At 36.2% G+C, this 21,631-nt stretch overlaps 5 protein-coding genes across 5 annotated transcripts in view; 3 read left to right on the top strand and 2 right to left on the bottom strand.

The window, feature by feature from the left end:
- The window catches only part of LOC135134508 (uncharacterized), a 78,022-nt gene that overhangs the window by 50,138 nt on the left and 6,253 nt on the right, over positions 1 to 21,631 (bottom strand). The gene's annotated exons all lie outside the window — the stretch shown is intronic.
- Positions 1,544 to 5,973, top strand: LOC135133387 (uncharacterized). Its single transcript, XM_064061785.1, has 4 exons — positions 1,544 to 1,830; positions 3,935 to 4,119; positions 4,256 to 4,526; positions 5,728 to 5,973. Exons 1-4 carry the CDS (start codon positions 1,544 to 1,546, stop codon positions 5,891 to 5,893), a joined length of 909 nt encoding a protein of 302 aa, XP_063917855.1. The 3' UTR covers positions 5,894 to 5,973.
- On the top strand, positions 9,571 to 10,914 carry LOC135133377 (uncharacterized). The gene is made up of 2 exons (XM_064061779.1): positions 9,571 to 9,946; positions 10,589 to 10,914. The coding sequence occupies exons 1-2, from the start codon at positions 9,571 to 9,573 to the stop codon at positions 10,912 to 10,914; spliced, it is 702 nt and encodes a 233-aa protein (XP_063917849.1).
- LOC135134469 (uncharacterized) lies at positions 12,137 to 13,204 on the bottom strand. The gene has a single exon (XM_064063158.1). It carries the CDS (start codon positions 13,171 to 13,173, stop codon positions 12,496 to 12,498), a length of 678 nt encoding a protein of 225 aa, XP_063919228.1. The 5' UTR covers positions 13,174 to 13,204; the 3' UTR covers positions 12,137 to 12,495.
- On the top strand, positions 16,406 to 17,470 carry LOC135133371 (uncharacterized). The gene is made up of 3 exons (XM_064061766.1): positions 16,406 to 16,454; positions 16,501 to 16,938; positions 16,991 to 17,470. The coding sequence occupies exons 1-3, from the start codon at positions 16,406 to 16,408 to the stop codon at positions 17,320 to 17,322; spliced, it is 819 nt and encodes a 272-aa protein (XP_063917836.1). The 3' UTR covers positions 17,323 to 17,470.

The raw sequence follows: 21,631 nt of genomic DNA, 5'->3' as shown, positions 1-21,631 counted from the left end.
GCTATTTTGACGGATAAGTAGTTTCAGATTTTCTCGACGCTTCTGAGTACTGGTTTCTGGTTTCGTTTATCTGTCTGCAGTCTAATCCACATCCGAATCGATATAAACCTTAAAATGTCCATTCAACCCCTCCACAAAATTGGTGACGCCATCTCCTAAATTATGACATTGATATTATTTTCGATACTCTTTAATAACTTTTCTAAATTTTGTAAAAAGTATATTCGAGTAAAATTCTTGAACTGGCTCATTTCTCTGTTTCTCATAATAGCAAGGAAAAATATAATAACATTGTATTAAAAAGTCGCAGTCTTTCCTTAACGAAACTACTTTTAGCAATAAGGGAAAAAGTGACATTTCATAATGATCCCGTCTGGAAACTTTTTCCAATAGCAATAAATTTCTTGTAGTATTTTTCCAGTGCTGCAATATTCCTGCATCAATTACAGGGCATTAAACAAATTCCTCGTAATTATACTTCTCGTTAAAAGTTGAAACTTCAATGCCTGATTCAGTCATCCCTTTTTCCACCAAAAAACACAATCCCTAAACTCACAACAGCCATTAATGCAACGTTATAAGCCCCATTAAGACAACATTTTATTCCTACTGAAACACACATAAAGTCAAACATAAAACCCAGATTTAGTAGTTCCATCAGATTTATTTCAGCTGTTTACCCTGCGCTTTTCACCGGCTGACTCTATTTACATAATTTCGGTCTTGGAAAAGTTACATTTTACTAGCCGAACTCAAACACGCCATCAACGAGCTTGCGTAGCTCGCTTAATTCAAGAATAAATTTTTCTGTTTGTTTTATCTAGCGGACTCACTAGACGGAATTAATTCCTGGAGTTCATCGGATGGCCTTTTGATGAAAAATCATTGGTGGCTCATTTAAAACGTCTAAAGCAAAGTGATGAGGGGTTGCAAGATAAAACGATGCGTTATTAAAAGCTGGCGGTTTCATCGCAAAGAATGGTATACGAGGGAAAGCTAAATAATGTGGAAAAATGGGAAAGCTTTGCACTTACAGTGTTTTCCCGGGACAACAACACCCGTACTTTCAAATAAAGTGTGTGGTTTAGCACTTTTGGTAATGAAAATGTAAGCTCAGCCGACGTATACTGTCACTTGTGTTTTGAACATCATAATTCAGTTTCAAAAATAAAACAAGTAAAAAATAGTTTTCGAAAACGAAATAGATTTTTACAGGGTATTGACCCCGAAGGAAAGCTTCTTGGAGCAATTTTTTAAAGCAACCAACCGACTTTAAATACATTATTAGCAATATTAATTTGTTAAAGATGTGAGCGACAATAAAACGTCAACGGAGCCTTACAACAAGTAATTTTCCCACATTAGCGTAAATACAGAACGAGCAGGACCCATCTCTCCATGTGAACCACTTTAGACAAAGGATGTCTATCTCTGAAAAAAATACGGTAATTTCCTGCACTTTCACTGAAAGTCAAATTCACTCAGACATGACTATTGTCTACTATATAAAATCTCAGCAGAAAATTCGCTCTTATTTGCAAAAATGCCTGCAGCAGCGCACAAGTCGTCCCTCGTTCTACCCTTGCTACTCATATCAGTGACGTGTAACAGTGTAAACCACCCCTCAGTGGAAGAATCCTTCCGTCAGTGCCTTTTAACGCAACCCTCTGTCACTCTGGGATATTGTTTTGGCGTTGGCGCTATTAGCAAATTGCGAAGTTTAGACAGCGACCCGGAATTTGATCTAATTGACGGCGTTACTTTGAGCAGGAGTCAGCAGGAATATAGAGAAGCGTACAATTTCGACGAGAGGGATCCTGCAGACTTCAGGTGAGTATCGATTGCCGAGAACGGATGCAGAACCGATGAGTCTTTGAAAACTTGGGTGGCCAGAGGAAAGGCGCAGTCTTGTAGAACCGTTTCTGTCTTTGAAACGTCAAAAAGAATTTTAGTGAAAGTGGAATTGGGGGTGGACGGCCACAAAGGAAAGCAATGAATTGAAAATGTGCGACGTGAGAGTATAAATGGGGATTTTTTACAGACGTTTGACCAGGGTAGGTGTTTTACAAGCATTTTTTTCATTTCGCCAGGCGCTGTGTGTATGCCGTTGCAAATTATTTTATTTTTTACCTGTACCTACCTGAAATATTAGAATATTTTTTTCCGCTCAATATTTACATTTTTATACGATACATACAAAATCTGGAATAAATTCACGAGCAACATCAAATTTCTCTACCTTATTCCGTCAGAGTTATGGTATTATCAAATTTTTCAATGGAAAGCCAGTTTTTTAAAAATGGGAAAACTTTCTAGAGCTTTCTGAATCGTTCAGGACGACAATAATTGTGGTGAAAAAAAAAATGAAGCCAAAATGAATAGGAAATAAAACTGTCTCGGAGTTAAATACCCCCTGGAACGAATATTTGAAGAATAATATTACTCTTTTTTGAGAACACTCTTACTGAAGCGATGCGTAAGAATTAGCAAGTTCGCACCAGCCGTTTAAACAATATTTGCCATGTAAATTGGATCGGCAATAGTGGTCCCATTCACGTAACGTTCTTAAATTAATTCCTGTGGGGACACATAAAATATTTTGTGTTTTTAAACCGTTACGGAATTTGGAGGATCTGGAAACAGAATTAAAAACGTTTGTGCGTGTTGATGCGTAATACTTTATTAACCGTAACAAATCGTGAACTGACGCAAAGATACAGGTTTAGGTGTAACGTAAATGCAAATGTGCGAACGGTTTTTTTCAACTAAAAAAAAAAATTCGCTGTAATCAGAACTCGATGTTTGTAAAAAATTCGTTATAAAAAATCGTAGGGGGTAACATAAAGAAATATAATTCTGCGTCGCGACGCCCAGGCAATGCGTCGAATGTACTGTGTACCAAATTAATCTCGCCCTTTCAAACTCAAACAACGCCCTTGGCAGAATCTTAATATTTGAATCCGCTCGTGAAATATATGAGAGTTTTTATGTGAGATATTCTCTATACAATTACATAAGTAGAACCTTATTTTTGCTTTATTAAGTTTTGTAGCTAGCACCTCAATATTTCCATTAGTAAAGTACCGCTTATACACTTGCCAAGTAAGCTTGAAAAATAATAATCAGATGTAATAGTAATAAGATTACAAAATGCCGTAAAATAATAATCTCATTACTATTGTAAAACGGACATTTATAACAAGTGGAAACGCTGTGATTTAATTTATTATCTGGCACGTTCGACAGCTGTGCAATTGTGTCTTAAGAGAGAGGTTATCAATTACACAAAATCTAACGCACTGTCGCCCCTCTCTTACTATTTTACAAACATGCAAAAAATTATATGTCTGTAAAATTTCAACTTAGAAATCACAATTATGAGAAGTTATAATTCTTGGAAAACTGTGACAACGTAAATTAAAATGAACTAGAACTGAATACGGACTTTTAAAAAAAATTGATAAATGTGTTATTAAATTTTGCGATCTAATTTTATATCTTCCGAAAAAGTACAACACCCGTGCAGTACGAAAAAAACTTTCATCTGTGGCATATATACGCCACCACAATATACGTACACACATAAATGCACACACATATAAGCCACAAATCATTTCCGCCCTCGCCCATTTTGCCAAATCCCCAAAAAACAATACATCTCCACTCCAACGCCACGAATATAAAAAGCCTTTAAAAAACTTTCGTGTATCAAATTTCCATCGAAAACTGTAGACAGCGCCTCACAACCCCAATAAATAAATCACTGCCAAAATCAAATAAAACCAAATCGCAAACTGCACCCCTGCCTTCAACACAATTCGACTTTGAGTGAGCTTTATCGAATGTTCCGCCAATTCTAACCACCGCGAACTTCTAAGATTAAAGTGAAATACTCTGCTTGCAACTTTTATATTGTTTCGTCTCCTTTTTTAAGGACTTTGGTCGACTCTTTAAGCCATGTTTTCTCGCACCGGAGTCTCCAGTGGGACATGGGTTTCATATATCCCGGACTCTCGATGCGCGTCGCGCCATCTTCGAGTCCGGGCGGTCAACTGGAGTTTGCTCTCGACCCACACAGAGAGGTCCTCACGAAGCACTCGCTGAAGGAAATAGGAACTGGTGAGTGCGGTTTGTGTCAGTGCTAGTAGAATAGACAACTGTAGTTTCGTAAATACGTGGGTTAGAAGTTCTGGGTTTCGACAAAGCCTTCGCTAGTGGTCAAGTTCAAGAGTTAAACTTGACTTTTGTTTTTTAGGACGGATACTGGCGCGGCAGTTCTTGGTGCCGTTTCTTCTGGGGTTCAAGTTCAATGTTGCCACCCTTATCCCGATTCTGTTTGGGTTGTTGGCACTACTGGCGAAGAAGGCGATTATTATTAGCAAAGTTGCATTGATTATTAGCAGTGCATATGGACTGGGAACTTTATTACTCGGGAATGGTAACAGAGTTCAACAAAATTACCATTCTAGTGCTTCGCAACCGTTTAATCCTGGATTTGGAGGAAATACTCAGTTCCATCATAACAGGTTTATCATTGATACTTTTTTTAATTTACTATAATCAGCAGGTTTTTTATTATAATAACCATAAATAATAAAGTTATAAAAACTTACGTTACAAAAATGAATAAACATTTTAGGTACTGAAACCTACCATTTCTAGGTATAGAAAAACTAATTTTTTAAATGAATATTTCTAAGTTAATTTTATGAATTTGAAAGCTAAATACCTTATGACACCACTGTAAAGAAAATGAGGCTACAACACCGATAACTGGACTGAGATATTTTTCAAGCTTCCCTTAACAACTCTGGTCGTTAAGTTTGTAGAAAACGTAATAATGTAAAGGATTTAATAATACAGTTCTACCAAAGTATGTCATGAGAGGCGATACAATTCAAACAGTAACTATAGTTCTAAAATCTATACACAGTGGTTTACATTTCCACCAAGAGTTCTAATTATATGAACGTCGCTATCGGTCGTGATGATAAATGAATTGGGGTTTGCTCTCTCACTACTGGCATGTCTTCTTTGACTTTATCTATACTGTTATTATTATCGAACAACCAGGTACGAGGGGAGTTCAAAAAATACAAAGATCCGGTTTACAGAAGCTCAATTAAATATTTAACTGCGATTAAATTTTTAAAACGGCGTTAAAGTACCACGTGGCCAACCCTAGGCCCAATCAGTCGTCACTAAACGCCTCGCTAAATACGTAATTATTAATTAACTTAATCTCAGTTAAAATACTGTATAAACTGGCCCTAAGACTGGTATCGTTGTGGTGATATGTGTTGTCTCATGAACAGTTCTTTTAATTTCTACAAAATTCTATAATATATTGGCATTACTTTATTGAAAATACGTATTGCATATTTCTTGCGGTATTGGTTGACTACGAGGTGAAGAATCATGTTTTAAACTTCGCAACCTGAATAACTGCATAAACTTTAACTAATTTATCATTAACTTTAACCTGGAATGGAAAATATTTGCGGCCTATGCCATGTTGTACCGAATTGTAATTTATGATAACATTTTTTTTATATATAACATATATTCAAAGATTATGATTTTTCACTAGTGTAATTTTTCATGCATTCAGATGAATGCATGAGGGAAGAGTCCCTCTATTCTGATATCTCACCTACAATAAATTAATCTGAGATAGAGAAAACCGGGACATTTAAAAAATATTTTAATTAAACGACTTCGTTTCAGATTTCCCGAGGACGAATACTCCGACATCCACTACAGAGGCATCTCCGAAAACAACGTCGACCAGTTCCAACTCCACGGCAAACTCCAGAAGATCCACGAAGAGAAACCCACCCAAGGGCGAAACTTCGCCTGGAGCGACGACGAAAAAACCATAAAATCCACCTGACAACCCAGAAGCCCACACATCGTCTCATCATATCACCGTCACAAACATTGTTAAGTTTATTCCAATAATAAAAACCCACAACAAATCAGTCATCATCCTTCCATAGCCCACCCAATTAGCATACCTCACGTATCTCATCTTCGTGAGCAGATGCGACCTGAATTCTCCGGCCCCGAGCTACCTTCAGCCCAGTTTCTTTAACTTTCTATGTACAGGTCTGCGAGAATTTCATTAAGACATATCTCACCCAAAAAACTGTTTGTCTTCCTTCCGAAAGCGGCGGCTGGACAGCGACCGATTCGCCTCCGATCCGGGCCGTTACGTCAGCGCCCGGAGCCATAAGAGCGACTCCGGAATGCTGTTTTTTTCGATTCGCGTGCGATTATTAAAAGTAAAATGCGTGTGATAGCAAAATTTTGAGCTTAGATCCGGCCGATTGGGTGAGTAATGCAAGAAAGTTTAAACACGGATGCAGAAAAGCGGAGAAATTACGTCTAACAGTTCTTACGCACCTGTTGAATCGGTTGTGCCGCATGGGTTGGAATTCGTGGGAGAAAAATGCGATTTGCTGATGATCACTGAAGGTTATTTAGAGCGAATTTTATGAGCGAAATTTAAACGAAACTGAAGCTGCATGAATTCGTTTTCGCGTTAAAATGCAGAAAATGCAAATATTCGAAACAAACTTTTTTAGACGTCATGTGAAAACTAAGTGAAACCAATAAATGTGTTTATTGTTTCTCTAGACCTCGAAGCCGCAAAATTTAACATTTTTTTCTGAAAGTTTCACCTTGTGGCAGGCGCGGATACAGGATTTCGTTCAGGGGGGGGCAATTTTTGTGTGATTTTACCTATCTATCAGAAATTCGTTCTAAACAAAAAAAAATTATAAAATTTTAGCTAGTATACTCTTTTTCACATAACATGGATGACATTTGGTTCTTTTCATTACACGTATAGTGTACAGTAGAACCTCGATAATCCTCATTCCTAATTGGGAAAAAGGTGTGTTCGGATTAACGATTTGTTCGGATAAGCAATTTTCCCAAAAATCTGAAAGGGAATTGAATAACAACTTCATACACAACTGAAAACAAACTTCAAGAAATAAACCTAAATTTTATTAAACAAAAATTAAAGAATTCTTAAGCAACAATGAATAATAGATACATTCTAAAAAAATATTACTCAGTGACCATAAACACGCTATCTTTTTGGAATAAACACCCCGGAATCTATACCCTGAAATTTTTCAGAATTTTTAGATGAATTTTTCAAAAATGAAATTTTCCATTATGTATTCGTATTACCTCCATTATGCAAATTTCGACCCATTTTCGACGATTTTCGAAATTTAACTAAATATATTTTCTTGTAGATTTTGGACCTCAGAAGTCACTTCTGGCTTCATTTCTTCGATAACTGAAACCATTTTTCCAGAATCGTCCAGTTGAAATATCGCAATTTTTAAAAATTTCTAAAAATTCGAATTTCACAGCGAATTTCCCGAAAATATTGCTCCGTTACCATAAACATGGTATATTTTTGGAATCAGCACGTCTGGATATGTATCCCTGAATTTTTTCAGAATTTTTAGGAAAATTTTTCAAAAATGAAATTTTTCTCATGCAAATTCCCACCCATTTTCGACGATTTTCGAAATTTAACCAAATACTTTCTCTTGCAGATTTTGGGTCTCCGATAACATCATCCGTTTCTCCAGAATTAGTTAATTAATTCAGTGCTTTGAAATATCGCAATTTTTAAAAATTTCAAAATATTCCATACAACATATGCAGAAAGATCTTGCGTCATTTTTGGAAGTAGATGCATGTTTTCAAGTTCAGTTCGGATTGCAGAGTTTTTGTTCGGATTAAAGAGGCATCGACTTCAAATAGCCTGTGTTCGGATTTCTGGATGTTGAGTCAATCGTGAGTTCGGATTATAGAGGTTGTACTTGTCAAAATAAAGTACCTCGGTCGTGTGTCAGGGGGGGGCAATTGCACCCATTGCCCCCCCCCTGGATCCGCGCCTGTGTGGCAGGTGGTGATGTTTTCCAGATAATTAGGTCGTGGAGCGACAGAAAAAATTCGAAAAAGAAAATGTGAAAAGGAGAACATATGTTCTTATAGACATAAGGAATAAATATAAAAATAAACTAATTTGCTTACTAAAACTAACAAAAGTTTCTATCGAGGTGGGTAGTCTTATCGATTCTTTTTATGTTTGAAAGAAATAATACCGCTTTTTACACAGCTGAGAGTGGCAAACGTTTCTAAGTAAACGGGTTTGGCCTTAAAACTAGATCTTCAAGTAAGTGACCGTTAAAGACGATAAGAAAAGTAACTAGATTGTAATGTTTTATTAAATAAAACGTTGTGAATGCTGAGGGACTAAATACATATGGGTTAAAATCAAAGCTAATTAATTGATTCGAATTTTGAGGCAAGTTGCTTTTTTTTTAGAAACAACCCATTGACAAAGGATTGCTGGTATTCTATATATTTTGTAAATACTTAAATAAAAATCTAATATTGTACCATTATTAATATGTAAGCATATTTTCAAACTAAAAATAACCAAGTATACACATCTATTTTTTTTCGGGTTCCACGTCTCACATCCCGAATAGATCGCCTGTCGCTATGACGTCACGCAATTTCCCGCTCTACATTTTCTAAGGAAATACCTAACTTAACGTCAAAACTAACTGTTCCAGAAAAATACACAACCAGTGTATTATTTTAAAATTAAAACAAAATTAATTCAGCTACACATTTACTTTCAAAATTACAAGCAATAATTAACTGTAATTTTGAATACAACAAAATGAAACTATATGGAAACGTTCTAAACAATTCTCTCTCCAATAAAATCTTATTTTAATTGAAACATCAATGACACTTTTGCTTTTTGTCCCAAAGTTTATCTCTATTTAACATAGCCGATATCTAAGTTTACATTGTTGCGTTAGCGTTAGTTGAATCTCGATTGTACGAATTAAAAACCACCTCATTTCCGAAATTACAGTAATTACACATATTTAATTACAAATCTACGTTTGTACCTAATTGTAGCAAAACCGCTACAAAACCAAACTCGGAACAAGTAAAATTCAGGCCAAAGAAACTAATTGCGTGTGCGTTAATAAGAATCCCGCATGTAAAAAGTGTTATCTCCTCATGTAAATTCACGTAAATAATTATTTTCCATTTTTAAATTCCGCGTTCTAAATTTCCAACCACTATAACCGTTTCGATTTCATCCGATCGATTAATTATATATAATCGAACCTAAACCGAGCGAAACAAAACGACAAACTAGACCAGAACTTCTCCGAAAACTAGAATTCCCTTTTGCTCGCCATTCACTAACAACACAAGTAAAACAATAATAGGTTTTTAATTACAAGTAGATTACTTAACGCACTTGTATCTTCGAGATCATACGTGTAATACAAACATCGGAACCGAAACGAAAGAGACCGTAAAAACTTACATTAACTCGTAAAAAGCGAAGCAACACCAAAACGGCACATCACCTAATTTTTTTCTTAAATATGTATGCACCGAATTCGTGAGTTTGTTCCTGTGGAACATTCGCCACGCTTTGTAATTCGCGGATTTATATAAAGTTTTAAATTCTCTCGTCCATATCAGTACATTTTAAGCACCACCATGGCCACCACTAAATTGTTCTCAGTGTTGTTCGTCCTGTTTTTCCAAAATTGTGTCGCCCACATCGACAGAGACACCGTCCGAAGTATAGTTCCTTTCCGGGAGTGCTTAGGGCATAAGTTTCCGGGGGTGTGCTTGAAGGAGAGGGCTTTGGACGCGCTAAATGCCACCATCATGAGTGACAAGCCCTTGGTGTTTTTGGACATGGTGGAGATCGGCAGGAATCCGGACTATCTGTACAACCTGTCCGAGGAGCATCTCCCTGACGAGGTGTCGGCCAGGAGCTCGAAACTCAGTGACTTGCTGTACAGCAAGATCGAGGAGTTCTTCAAGTCCAGGGTCGTCAAGTTTAGTATGGCGCCGGCCTTTGACGAAGGTAACGGTTTGGAGCAGAGTGCATGACGTTTTGCACTAATTCGTAAATTGTCGCGCGGTGAAGTTTTTACGCATTTAATGGCCCCAAATTGCTTAAGATAATGACGCAAAATACGAAAAAAGCAAAAGTACAGTTATTGTGTACAATTAATTAAAACATGTAAGAATGAAGCAAGTGTCAAAAATCCAATCAATGTAGAGTATAAACTATAAGTTAAAAATGTTCTTTCAGAATTTTAGATAAGAATTAATTATTATTTATCGACTTTTCAAAATTCAAAGTTTTCAAATGAAATAAATTAAACACAAAGAAAAATATTGCAGAACTACAAAATTTATCACCTTCTTACCGACAAGAACAATTCTAATTTTGAATTTTTTTGAGATGACATCATCAAATCTTCTGTGAAATAAGCTCTGTAACTTACGTCATCAAATTTCTGGAAGAGACAACTAAATCAATTTTATAATATGTATTAATTTTTTTGAAAATTTTTCTCTATGGACGAAGACACAAATTTTGGTTGGTGTGTCCTATTTACCTTAAAATATTTGCAATTTCGCAAACTTTGCAACGTCAACCAAACTTTTTGGTTAATACAATATATATAAAATCCAAGCGCTAACCAAGTTTTTTTTTCAGCAAGAGGCAAGAAAGACAAAGGCAAAGGCGGCATGATGATCATGGTAATGGGCGGCATGGCAGCCATGATGGCCCAGTTGTTCATGGGCAAAATCGCATTCATGGCAGGAACGGCCCTAGTTTTGGCAAAGGTGGCTTTATTCATGTCAGCCATCGTCGGACTGAAAAAATTAGTGAGCGGTGGCGGCGGAGGCGGCGAGTCCCACGTAGTGTACGCCAGCGAAGGACACAGTCACGGTGGCGGCGGCGGCTGGCATCGAAGTCTAACCAATGATCCGCACACCCTCGCGTACAAAGCTCATGTAACTGAGGCCACCGGCTATTAGAATAAGAATTTTTTTGAACTTGCCGCCAAAATTGTGTCAAAATGGAGAAATGTTGTTACTTAGGTCACTAAATTAGTTGCTTTAAGTGGCAGCAGTTTCGTGTATTTGGCGGGAAGTTCAGTCCCTCTCTGTGTACGATATTTTAATTTATTTATTTATTTTGTAATTTTAGCTAATGTTTTAAGTACAATATTGTTAGCGAATGACCAGCGAGGAAGTAAAGGATGCTTGCTTATACGGAACAAATAACATAAATTGAAGATTCAATATTATCTTGTTGTACGGTTGCTGTTTGCCAAACAATGCCAAGTAGATAAGTCTGCGAACATTTTTTACTTTTAAAGACCTACTAATGTAATTAAGTCCGTGATGATCTACATAATTAAACAATTTAGGTCTCTATTGTTTCCCTTTAAAATTAAACCGCAGAATTACATTTTATGACTTTAATAATGCATTAAGAAAGTGTCCCACTTTTTCGAAAAACTGCGTACATTTCAAGGTCCAGAAATTCGTTTTTAATTACAATAAATTCACCATGCGTTATAATCCCCGCACGTAAACCGAGAATGCGTAGAGATTTACATAAGTACAGTAATATTATTTATGTAAGCACCGATAAGCTTTTAACCGCTCTCATTACTTCATGCACGACTAGCCACTCACTCACTAGGTGCTGAATCTGGGCGATCCGGTGCACAGATACTTCCCCACGTTTAGACGAAATCCTCAAAAATATAGATAATGCACACACTTCTAAACAAAGAACAAACAAAAAAATTTCCCACAATGAGCTCCGTGAGTGTACCATATAGAGTGAAAGTTATGAAGTTGTGAGAAATTGGTCGGTCGACCTAGTGAGCAACGTCGGTCAAGATCAGCCTTATTTTTCAAGTTAAGGTGCAAAGATTCTCTTGTGTCGAGTATGCGAATAATGCGAGGTCGCAGGTCAGGCGAGTAATTAGCGAGATCTCGTTGACACGAATTCGGAGTTTCATTCTTGGCTGCGCCGAAGACGTTATGAATTAATGAGGAAATGCAGGTGCTGCTAAAGTGACCGAGATTTTGGTCGGAAATGTTGCGTAATGGAAGTGTGGATTTATGGATGGGTGGAGCGTGAATGGTATGAACTTGGTCGTGAACTAACTGGATTTAAGATGAGTGTTACGTAAACGCCTTTCCGGAGGAAACTATTAAATATATAAAAAAAGAACAACTAGAGGAGGCCTAAAGCATTTTATTCACAACACTTTTTGAAAAAGTAGCACTTTCACGGACCTTGGCTTTCCTAACTTATCATGAAAATGATAAAAACAATAGCGAAAGTACCAATAAACTCGAAGAAACTTATCCATACAGCAATTATCTCTATTTAGCACAATTCTTCAGTCGCGTGCTAATGCATCAAGGATGCGCAAATTTACTCATTTAGCACAACTTGACATCACTTTTACTCAACATATGCTCGATCATCGAACAAACCCATAAACCTGATTTTTTCTCATAAATCGTACACCTTTTATATTTTATTACCACTAAATTACCACTTAATTACACGCAGACAAACACCTACTACTAATTTTAAGCAATCCGCCGCCCAAAAACATCAAACGATCGACGATAATGATGATCATCGTCGTCGTACGACGTCGAATGGGTATGACTTTCCGAATACTTCGGTACTTTTACAATTTCAAAAGTAGTTCTTTCGTGTCCACTGCTCACTAGTTTCTTTAAACCCAAAATCGCACTCAAAATGAGAGCCATTTTGCCCACGATGATAGCAGTACCGGACATCACGGCGATACCTTGGTACGCCATAGCGAGAAAACTACCCTTAATAGCTAAAGCGACCATCAACGCAGCCCATCCACCTTTTTTGCTACCACCTCGCTTTCTTCCTTCTTCGACAAGTTTAGATATGTTCACTGCAATTCTGTGACTATCCAGAAACCTGGCAGTTGTATCCTCGAGTTTCATGTCGACTTCTTCGGATGAAAGCTTCTCCACGGTAGTACCATTCAAAGGCTCCACTAAGTCTCGACTTTGCCTATCGCCGACGAGACTCACTCCCTCGATAATGTTTATGTTTTTTGCGTGCAGAGCTCGATCCATCACCTTCAAACTTTGTATCTTCAAACATTTTAAAAGTACCGTTTTGTCCGAACACTGGTTGTAGAATTTTGACAACACTTTAAATGCGGAATCATGGGCACTGCCGATGGTTAAAAAACTCAAAAGGATGAACGATGGATGCATGATGGTTAGCACTACAACTGAGGATGTAGCAGTTTCCAGGTTCAATTTATTAGTTGCTTTTCATGTTTTAGGGCAATTTTTACACTTGCTTCATTTATAGATCCGCACGCGAATTGTCTTAAGTGATTGATGCTCTATAGGTAAATGGGTGAGAGCTTGGTCAGGCGTGATTCTTTGGTCTAAATAATCAGTCTAGACGATGTATAATAGTCTTTATGATATTTAAAGTGGTTTGGTTAGTTTGATCTGAGTAGGATGGTGATAAAATTTACTAACAAGTTGAAGGTTTTACGACAATGCGTAGATGAAACATGAAGAGAAGTGTTCATGCGGATCTTCGGAATGATAGTTTTTGGTCACATTGAGCAGATGGTGGGAAAGAGAAATTTTAAATTAAATTAAATGCTGAGAAAAGAAGAAACGGTAATAACAATAAAAATCATAAGACAATAATTTTAACAAGGAGCTTGTAAAAATATAATTAAATTTATATTTTAAATATCTGCTATTTAAATTCTTATAGTTAATTATATTTTCTTGTAAGTTTCATTAATAACTTGAAATTATGGGTCCATATAAAACAAAACATTTGTATAATAAAATTAAAAAACACTTACTAAGCAAAACGGGAGTTTTAGATATAGTAATAAATACTTTCAAGATATTTTTTGTTTTAAATTTAAATATTAAAATTGGAAAAAGCACACTAGTAAATTGAATGTTTTCTCTTAAATTATATTTAATTACTAATACCAGAGTTAATTACTCGCTGGGTTCCCATGTAACACATTAAAACAATAACGAATAAAAAATAAAAAAAATCGTAATATTACGACCTCATAGTTAAAAAAAGACCATTTAGAATTTTCTTGGCTTGGCTTGTAAATGTTTTTAATAAGTGCGTCATTCTTTAAAAATGTGAAAATCAGAATCAAATTATATAAACTTTCTAAAAATACGTAGGTGCACTTGCATATTTAAATACCGGAAAACTGTTCTTACAATTATTCATACTTAAAAAATAAAGCACTACTTAACTAACAAGATAACAATTAATTAACACCAATAAAATATTTTTTTCTTACGCCTTGACCTCTCTACCATTAGTTATATATAACAGAAGCAAATTAAACCAGTACAAAGAAACGCATCTATTAAAAAAAAATTACAGCCATCGACTAATAATCGCCCATAAAAATCCTTAATTACTCTCTTCAGAACCATCTTCCACCTTCGTTGCTCATTAAAGCCGGCAATCATCCTAATGAGCACGTACGGCCTGAAGTAGGCCGTACGCATTATTGTTAAATGAAAACACAAAGAACAATATATTACAAAACAAGATTATAGCGTTCCGGTACTCCACATTACTGTCACTCTTATCCAGCAGCTTCTGTTCTTCGTAGCCAAAGATTGCTCATGATTGAACTTGAGAATTGGGTTGAGCTTGCAATACTCTTGTGCACTAATGCACTCTTTCTGTAACATGTATTCTCCTAATGGATCCGCAATTGGCCTCGATGTAAATGCGAAAACTTTTAGAACCACGAATGTCATAAAACGGAACGATCTGCGGATGTTCGGCCCTAAATTGAGCGCTAATCAGTGGTAGAAATCTTTTGACACACTTTTGGGGAGGAAAATTGGAAACTGTTCCGCACGTGTAGTTTTATGTTTGGAAAAGATCGCTGTTTTATTTTCGAATTATTTTTTTAATGACGAACGTGGTTCGTAGAAGTTAGTTTGAAAATTTTTAATGTTGTTTAAGCATAAGGTAGTGTAAATAAAAATCGTCACGGTTAGCTTTCGAAACATTTTCTCTCTTGAGAGTTTTTGGATCATCTTCAGTGTCAACTGACTATAACTGTGTTATTAAAAAGTGGGTTGTGAACTAATGAATGAAAATTTTTAGTTTTTAAGAAATAATGAGCAAATTAAAATTAATTTCGGAGCTATGTCGGTCGGGTACAATGGACGTGATTCTATAATTAGGGAGATAAATGTGGTGTTACAGAGTTAATTAAACAAAAATAAAAAAAAAATCTAGGGGGTCTAAAAATACAAGGACCTGGGAAATGATCATTTGTGTGAAGCTACATTAATACAAAACACCTAAGTTTTACACTTTTTTGTTAAATTCCTAGCTAAGGATTTTGGTAAATCCAAATTTAGCTTCTGAAACTTTTGAGAGTTGTGTTTATAACAATTATCACATTATTCCAATTGTTTCATTATTTAATACAGTTTTGAAATGTTAATATGTATTTATGAGTTTCCACTCAAGACAACTAAAAAATTTTTAGTTTTGTCATAATAATAATGAAGAGGAAATATTTTGTATGTTACATTACGATAAACAGTCAAAACATATACATAGTCATCCGAAAAGTAAAAGAATGTCGTCACATAATAACGGTGTATTTTCCATCAAATATAAATTTATTTAAAAATGAAATTATGCTATGAACGATGATTTTTGTGACATTACTTTCGCTAAACCAGAGACAGTAGTTATACAACTTACTCATCAGAGATAATACCACCAATTGCAGTAGTAACGTTATTTTTATTAAAATCTTTAAAAATTCCCATCGCCAAACTGTTGCTTTAGAAACCAGATATTACAAACATCCAGCAAAATTTTTGTACCTTCTTCATGCTATAGAATCACTTTTATTTTAATTTATTTTACTTTTTTTTAATAACCTTTTTTAACAATAAATATTTTGTAAATAGTAAATTTGAAACAACTTTTAAAATTTCCAAATTTTAATTTTCCTGCAACGTTTCTGATTTTCCTTATCCGAAAACACCTTGTGGTAGGACCTGTCCAAAAGTGCACCTGCTTTCGCAGCGTAAGAACCACATAATACCGCATTAATGCACCTGCTGAGTCATATCTCTCTGTGCCCATAAAAATTCCAGACCATCGTAAAACAATACCCCTCGCTTCCACCCACGAACCTTTTTCCCTTTCATCGCCCTAAGCCTCCGCGAAAAAACCCATCACTTGCGTTTTCGTCTCCGCCGAACGAATCCACAAAATAAACCAAAACATTTTTAGTTTCCTTTTCAAGCATCACTTTTCTAATAAACCAGATTCACTTACCTCTCAATCCGCACGAATTACTCGCGCGTAAAGGAGGGATCGTAGTACCACCGACCAATCGTACCGCAGCGTCACTTTTCTGGGTCACCATCCGGCCAATGGCGCTTGTAGGGTAGTCGGCAAATGTGTCAACGAAACCGGGTGTGGGCGCAAAGATGGGAACTCTTACGAGGTCAGCAGAAAAGGTCAAAGTCAGTGTCAAAGCTATTGTATATAAGTGACCCAATGGTACTGCAACTATCAGTCGCTGTCGGTCCTTGAAGTGATGAAGACGTTTGTGCTAGTGTTGGCCTTCGCCGTCGTGGCCTTAGGGCAAGAGTCCTTCGAGAGCACCGGGATACGGTTAGCTTTGAAGATCTACGACGACTGTAGTAAAAGTGACGGTTTTTCGCAATGTTTAAAGAAAAAAGCGATCACTTTCTTGGACCGACTCGGACGAATGGATCATTTCGCCCTCGCCGAAGGCGTGGTGGTGTCGCGAGCGAACGAAGTTACCCCTGAAACGACCCTCAGTGAAGAACAGCTGGAAAAAACTCTACCGAGAGCCTCAGACGCCAAGGACGACGCTCTTACTAACATACTCTTAGAAAAAGTGTCCAAATTCGTCGGCTCGAGGACCATCGAAATAACAATTCCGAAAATGGGACTAGAAGAAGGTACCTCGAAAACAAAAATCGTAGACCCACCTTCAAACTAATTTTTTTGCAGGTCGTGGCAAGAAAATGAAGAATATGATGGGCGGCATGATGATGGGTATGGCTGCCAAAATGGCAGCGATGATTCCCATGGCAATCGCCGGTCTCTTCTTGCTGGCAGGAAAAGCTTTAATCACAGCGAAAATCGCTCTACTTCTTTCCGGTATCATCGCGATTAAGAAACTCTTCGCTTCCAAACACGGTGGCGGTGGCGGCGGCGGCGGCCACGGATGGCAATCTGGCGGCGGCGGCGGCGGCGGCTGGCAGTCCGGTGGGGGTGGCTGGGACAAAAGGTCGTTCGACGACCCTCAGAAATTAGCGTATAAGGCGTACAGTCCGAAATGATTAGTCTAGTTCCAGTGTACAAATATTGACCGATTTTTTGGTCACTTCTTTCTCTACAGGCCATTGTTGATAATTTATTTATGTTATTTATTTTTTGTAGTTGTACCCAACAGTATTTCCTCTTCTTCTAATAAAAGAATTTATTTTACTTTTTATTTTTTTGCGATTTCATGGATGTGTAATTGGTATCCATCGTGTGCAGTTGTGCACTCTTTGTAACGTGTTGCTGATGGAAATGGTAATTAGTATGTCGAATTCTTGCTAGCACATTGTGCTAAATTAGCATAGATTGTCGTGCCATATGGAATTTCACGCAACCTGCTTCCTTAATTGATGATATGGGAAGATTAATCGCTTCATCTCTATGCGTGTGAAGGTATCTTTATTCTAATCGGACGGAATTTCTATTTTACCGTTACACCATAAAGTTGTTGGGAAGAATAATGCTGATGCATTCATGATTTTTTTTGGTTTGAAACGTACGACGTTATCGTTATTATTTAAATTTTTACATCAGAAATTTAATCCGATATGTGACGATTTCACACTTTCTCGTCGTTTTTAATCTTAACAGCCCATAAACAAAAGTTATGATCTTGTACATCGTTAACCCAAACCAGTTGATTTAAAATTTTAAAGAAATACCGCAGGAAAGAGTGAACTGCGAAGACAGCGTCATCTGTAGAACAGCAGCAAAAACATAAAATATTATCGAACATTGTTTCTGTAAAAGTTTAAACAATTTCTGGTTACAGCGCCACCATTTTTACTAAATCGAATGATCTTATTTGTTAATCAGGATAAAAAAAACTGTATTATTGGGTGTGATATTATTTTCTGCTATTTTTGTTAATTTTCTTAAAATTTTCATTCGTTACGTTGGAAAAACTAAAAAAAATGTAACATGATTCGAATTTTCGAAAAAATGAAACCCTAAAGAACTTCTCGAAGTAAAAATCAAAACCCATGATATAAGGCGACTTCTTGTACCATGTCAAAACCAACAAAATAATCACTTTAAATGAATTTCAAAGTGGCTGCGAAAATATCAAAAAATTCATTAACATTGTATTGAAAAATTGAATTTTTGGCAAAATTGTTTAAAAAACCACAAAAATTCTGGAAAGTAGATTTCGACGAGTTGAATCGAAAAACAGTGTGTTGGTGGTCTCAGACCAAGATGCCAAGTAAACTTCGAAAATTTCGGAACAATAGTAACATTTTTATTAAAGATATATTTAGCGTATTTCCGGAAAAACCAAATGATTAAAAATTATGAAAAAAATCATATTTGCTCAGAAAAAACTAGTCTACCGGAAAAAATAATCCCAGGTCCATACAACCACTAGTTTTCGAAATATTTAGCTTCAAAATCTAATTTTTAAAAATCTCAAAATTTACCATAATAGGGTTTCATTTTGGCGACTTTGAAAAAATGTTAGACATTTTAAAAGAAATGAAGCCATAAAGAACTTCTGGAAGTCAAATCCAACAAAGGAATAACTTCAGATAAATTTTGAATAGGGTAAAAAAACCTTAGGTAAAGGAAGAGTGTTCAAAAATTGAGCTAAAAATCCATAAAAAAATATGAAACATAGGTCTCAACGTGCTGATTCGATAAATGTAGCATATTTGTAGTATCGCGGCAATAATTTCGAAATATTCGGTTTGAAAGTTAAATAAAAAAAACTAAATATGTACTGCCATATTTCATTAACCAATTCTGGAAAAGTGGTAGGAGTTTTCGAAGAAATGGAGCTGAAAATAATTTCTGGAAATCGAAATTAAAAAAAAAGTCTTTCGGTAATTTTCGAAAGTGGTCGAAAAAGGTCAAAATTTTCCCAATTCAAAAAATCTCACCCTATACAGCACACTCAACTACGTTAGTCTCGCTTCAAAAATTGCTTTTGAGACGAAAATGACCACTAATTACCCGAACTCTGATGCGTAATTGACCGAATTCTAAAAGCCGCAATTAAATCGCCACATCTTGCTCCATCAATCTCCGGTTATAAATTAATGAATGAAGTGGGCGTGAAATTAGCCAAACAACTACCGGAATTGACGGTTTTTATGAACAAATAAAAACTTGCCTCCAATTATTTTAATAATCAATCATTGTTTTATCTCCGCAAATCTAAACAAGTATTATTTGCATCAAATTTTACAAATGGATGAGCTCAATTACACAAAAAGCCCCATGCTAGAATAAAGCTGGCAACTAAAAATGACCGTCTTTGTTAAACCATCGTTATTAACAGAGAGAACAGTGTCGAATTTGATCATGCGTTGAAAGTACAGTTGGGTGCGATATATTTTTTTTTTTGTATGTGGTCAGAGGTGTAACTGTTAGAAAAATGGTAACACGTTTAGTAAAAAAAATCGTACGAATCACAACCCAAAAACCGTATACAAAATGATGTAATTTTTCATCGTACGCATCTGAAAAAAAAACGAACACTTGAATTTCATTGTTGTCGATTCAGTCTAGATATTTTATTATTAATTGTTTTTTCGTTCTTATTTTCAATAGGTTTCTCCCTAAAATTGTTAGTTTTGAGGCACAGATAACACCCCCGCAGCCTTTGCGTCGTACGAACAATGTAGAATATATTTAAAGCACATAACTACCGTGATAAAATGTCCTTCAGCACCAGGTTACAGCAATCTGAAACTCAAATGTTTATTTATGTGTATACATCGAAAGAATGTCACGTAGAAATTAGTTTGATTTGAATGAGTTTCTCACACACACACACAGGACTAAAATTATTAATTAAACCACAATCGAACAAAATGTTCTGAATAGTATAATTCTCATTTTATCATTATTATTATTGTAAAGAGGTGTTTTTCACATTTTCGAGAAAATGGGGTGACTCGTTGTTAATTTGACCAATAAAAAATTTGTAATGGCGTCATCAACATGGATAGTACTAGTCACAGCACAAACAAAAAGAAGTCGCAGGCTATTACCAATGCAAGAAAAAATAACTAAACTGTCAAGTTCGGCATTGAACCCACTACCGCATGTCGCACGGTTTCGCCGCAGGTCTCCTTGTTCCCGACTTAGCCATTGAGTCACGGGGACTTCTGTCCAGTGTTCGTAATATAACGTTATTATACCTTGCAAATGTTTTTACCAAAATTTGAACATTAAGCGAAAAAACTGTAAGCGGATTCGTATACTACAAGTATAGGAGTGGCACTTTGTCCGATGGACTCGATTACTATACTTTAGGGATGTACCGACTAGTGGCCGACCGGTCGGATAAGCCGACTATTCGGCCGTTTTTCATCGTCGGCTGGCAGTCGGCGACTGGTCGGCTAAACAGCCGATCGGTCGGCTTTTTTTATTAAAATTAAAATAGTATATAAAACAATTAATTAAACCCGGTTTATAGAACCTCAATTAAACATTTAATTGCGATTTAATTTTTAACCCCACGTTAAAGTACCATGTGACCGACTCTACGCTAATCAGACGTCGCTAATGGCGTTAAATGCGCAAACAACTTAATCTCAGTTAAAATATTGTATAAATTGGCCCTTTAAATTGTGTTCTTATTAATATTATTTATTTTTGTATTTAGTTACAAAAAAAATTAAATGTTAAAATAATCCAAACAAATTTATCACATTTTTTGGAAAACAAAGGAATTTTAGTTATTCCTTTTATTAGAATAAAACAAATTTTTAAGATAGTCAGAGAAATAGAAAAAAAACACACCGTCTGTCGCATTTATAAACCGGTTTTAGCAAAGCCGAACAGTCGGCCGACTAGTCGGTTTTTACTGGCCGAACAATCGGCTAGTCGGTTAGTCGGCCAGACCTACAGTCGGTACATCTCTACTCTACTTCCTTAGCTTACGCTCGGGAAGTAAATTTTTTTTTTTTTTTAATATAATCAAAATCTAGGTATGTTCACTAGAAACATAATTAGAAAAAATTTATCGCCAAGCTAAAACCCACAAAAATACTTCCATTGTTATCCCGAAGCCTACCTGACACAAAACCTCTGCATTTATCCGCCAAATTAAAGTCCGCACCTACCCGAAATAAACGCTCTTCTCCCTACGCACGAAGCTACCCAAAACGGTACCCACGGTAACATTTTCTCCGCACGCAATCACTACGGTCCCGCCGCCAAAACGCATCTCGATCCGGACCCGCCAATAAATCGGCAACCAGACTGTGACCAAAATTTTCGCAGATACTTTATCATTAGGACTTTTTGTACCACCGCAAATTGTACGCTTCGTGTCGCCGACAACGAATTCATGCGGAAACGTAGATAATATTTAACATT

The sequence above is a fragment of the Zophobas morio genome, unplaced genomic scaffold (assembly GCF_036711695.1).
Source record: "Zophobas morio isolate AGI-343-1 ecotype UQ-CSIRO unplaced genomic scaffold, CSIRO_AGI_Zmor_V1 ptg000004l, whole genome shotgun sequence".
Taxonomy (NCBI): Eukaryota; Metazoa; Arthropoda; class Insecta; order Coleoptera; family Tenebrionidae; genus Zophobas; species Zophobas morio.
This window is presented reverse-complemented; position numbering and strand designations above follow the sequence as displayed.

Bases quoted from the DNA above. Each gene is read 5' to 3' on its own strand.
- LOC135133387 (XM_064061785.1), top strand. From the start codon at position 1,544: ATGCCTGCAGCAGCGCACAAGTCGTCCCTCGTTCTACCCTTGCTACTC. The intron at 1,831-3,934 runs GTGAGTATCGAT...TCCTTTTTTAAG, and splicing joins AGGGATCCTGCAGACTTCAG to GACTTTGGTCGACTCTTTAA. The intron at 4,527-5,727 runs GTTTATCATTGA...ACTTCGTTTCAG, and splicing joins ACTCAGTTCCATCATAACAG to ATTTCCCGAGGACGAATACT.
- LOC135133377 (XM_064061779.1), top strand. From the start codon at position 9,571: ATGGCCACCACTAAATTGTTCTCAGTGTTGTTCGTCCTGTTTTTCCAA. The intron at 9,947-10,588 runs GTAACGGTTTGG...TTTTTTTTTCAG, and splicing joins GGCGCCGGCCTTTGACGAAG to CAAGAGGCAAGAAAGACAAA.
- LOC135134469 (XM_064063158.1), bottom strand. From the start codon at position 13,173: ATGCATCCATCGTTCATCCTTTTGAGTTTTTTAACCATCGGCAGTGCC.
- LOC135133371 (XM_064061766.1), top strand. From the start codon at position 16,406: ATGTGTCAACGAAACCGGGTGTGGGCGCAAAGATGGGAACTCTTACGA. The intron at 16,455-16,500 runs GTCAGCAGAAAA...ATTGTATATAAG, and splicing joins AAGATGGGAACTCTTACGAG to TGACCCAATGGTACTGCAAC. The intron at 16,939-16,990 runs GTACCTCGAAAA...ATTTTTTTGCAG, and splicing joins GAAAATGGGACTAGAAGAAG to GTCGTGGCAAGAAAATGAAG.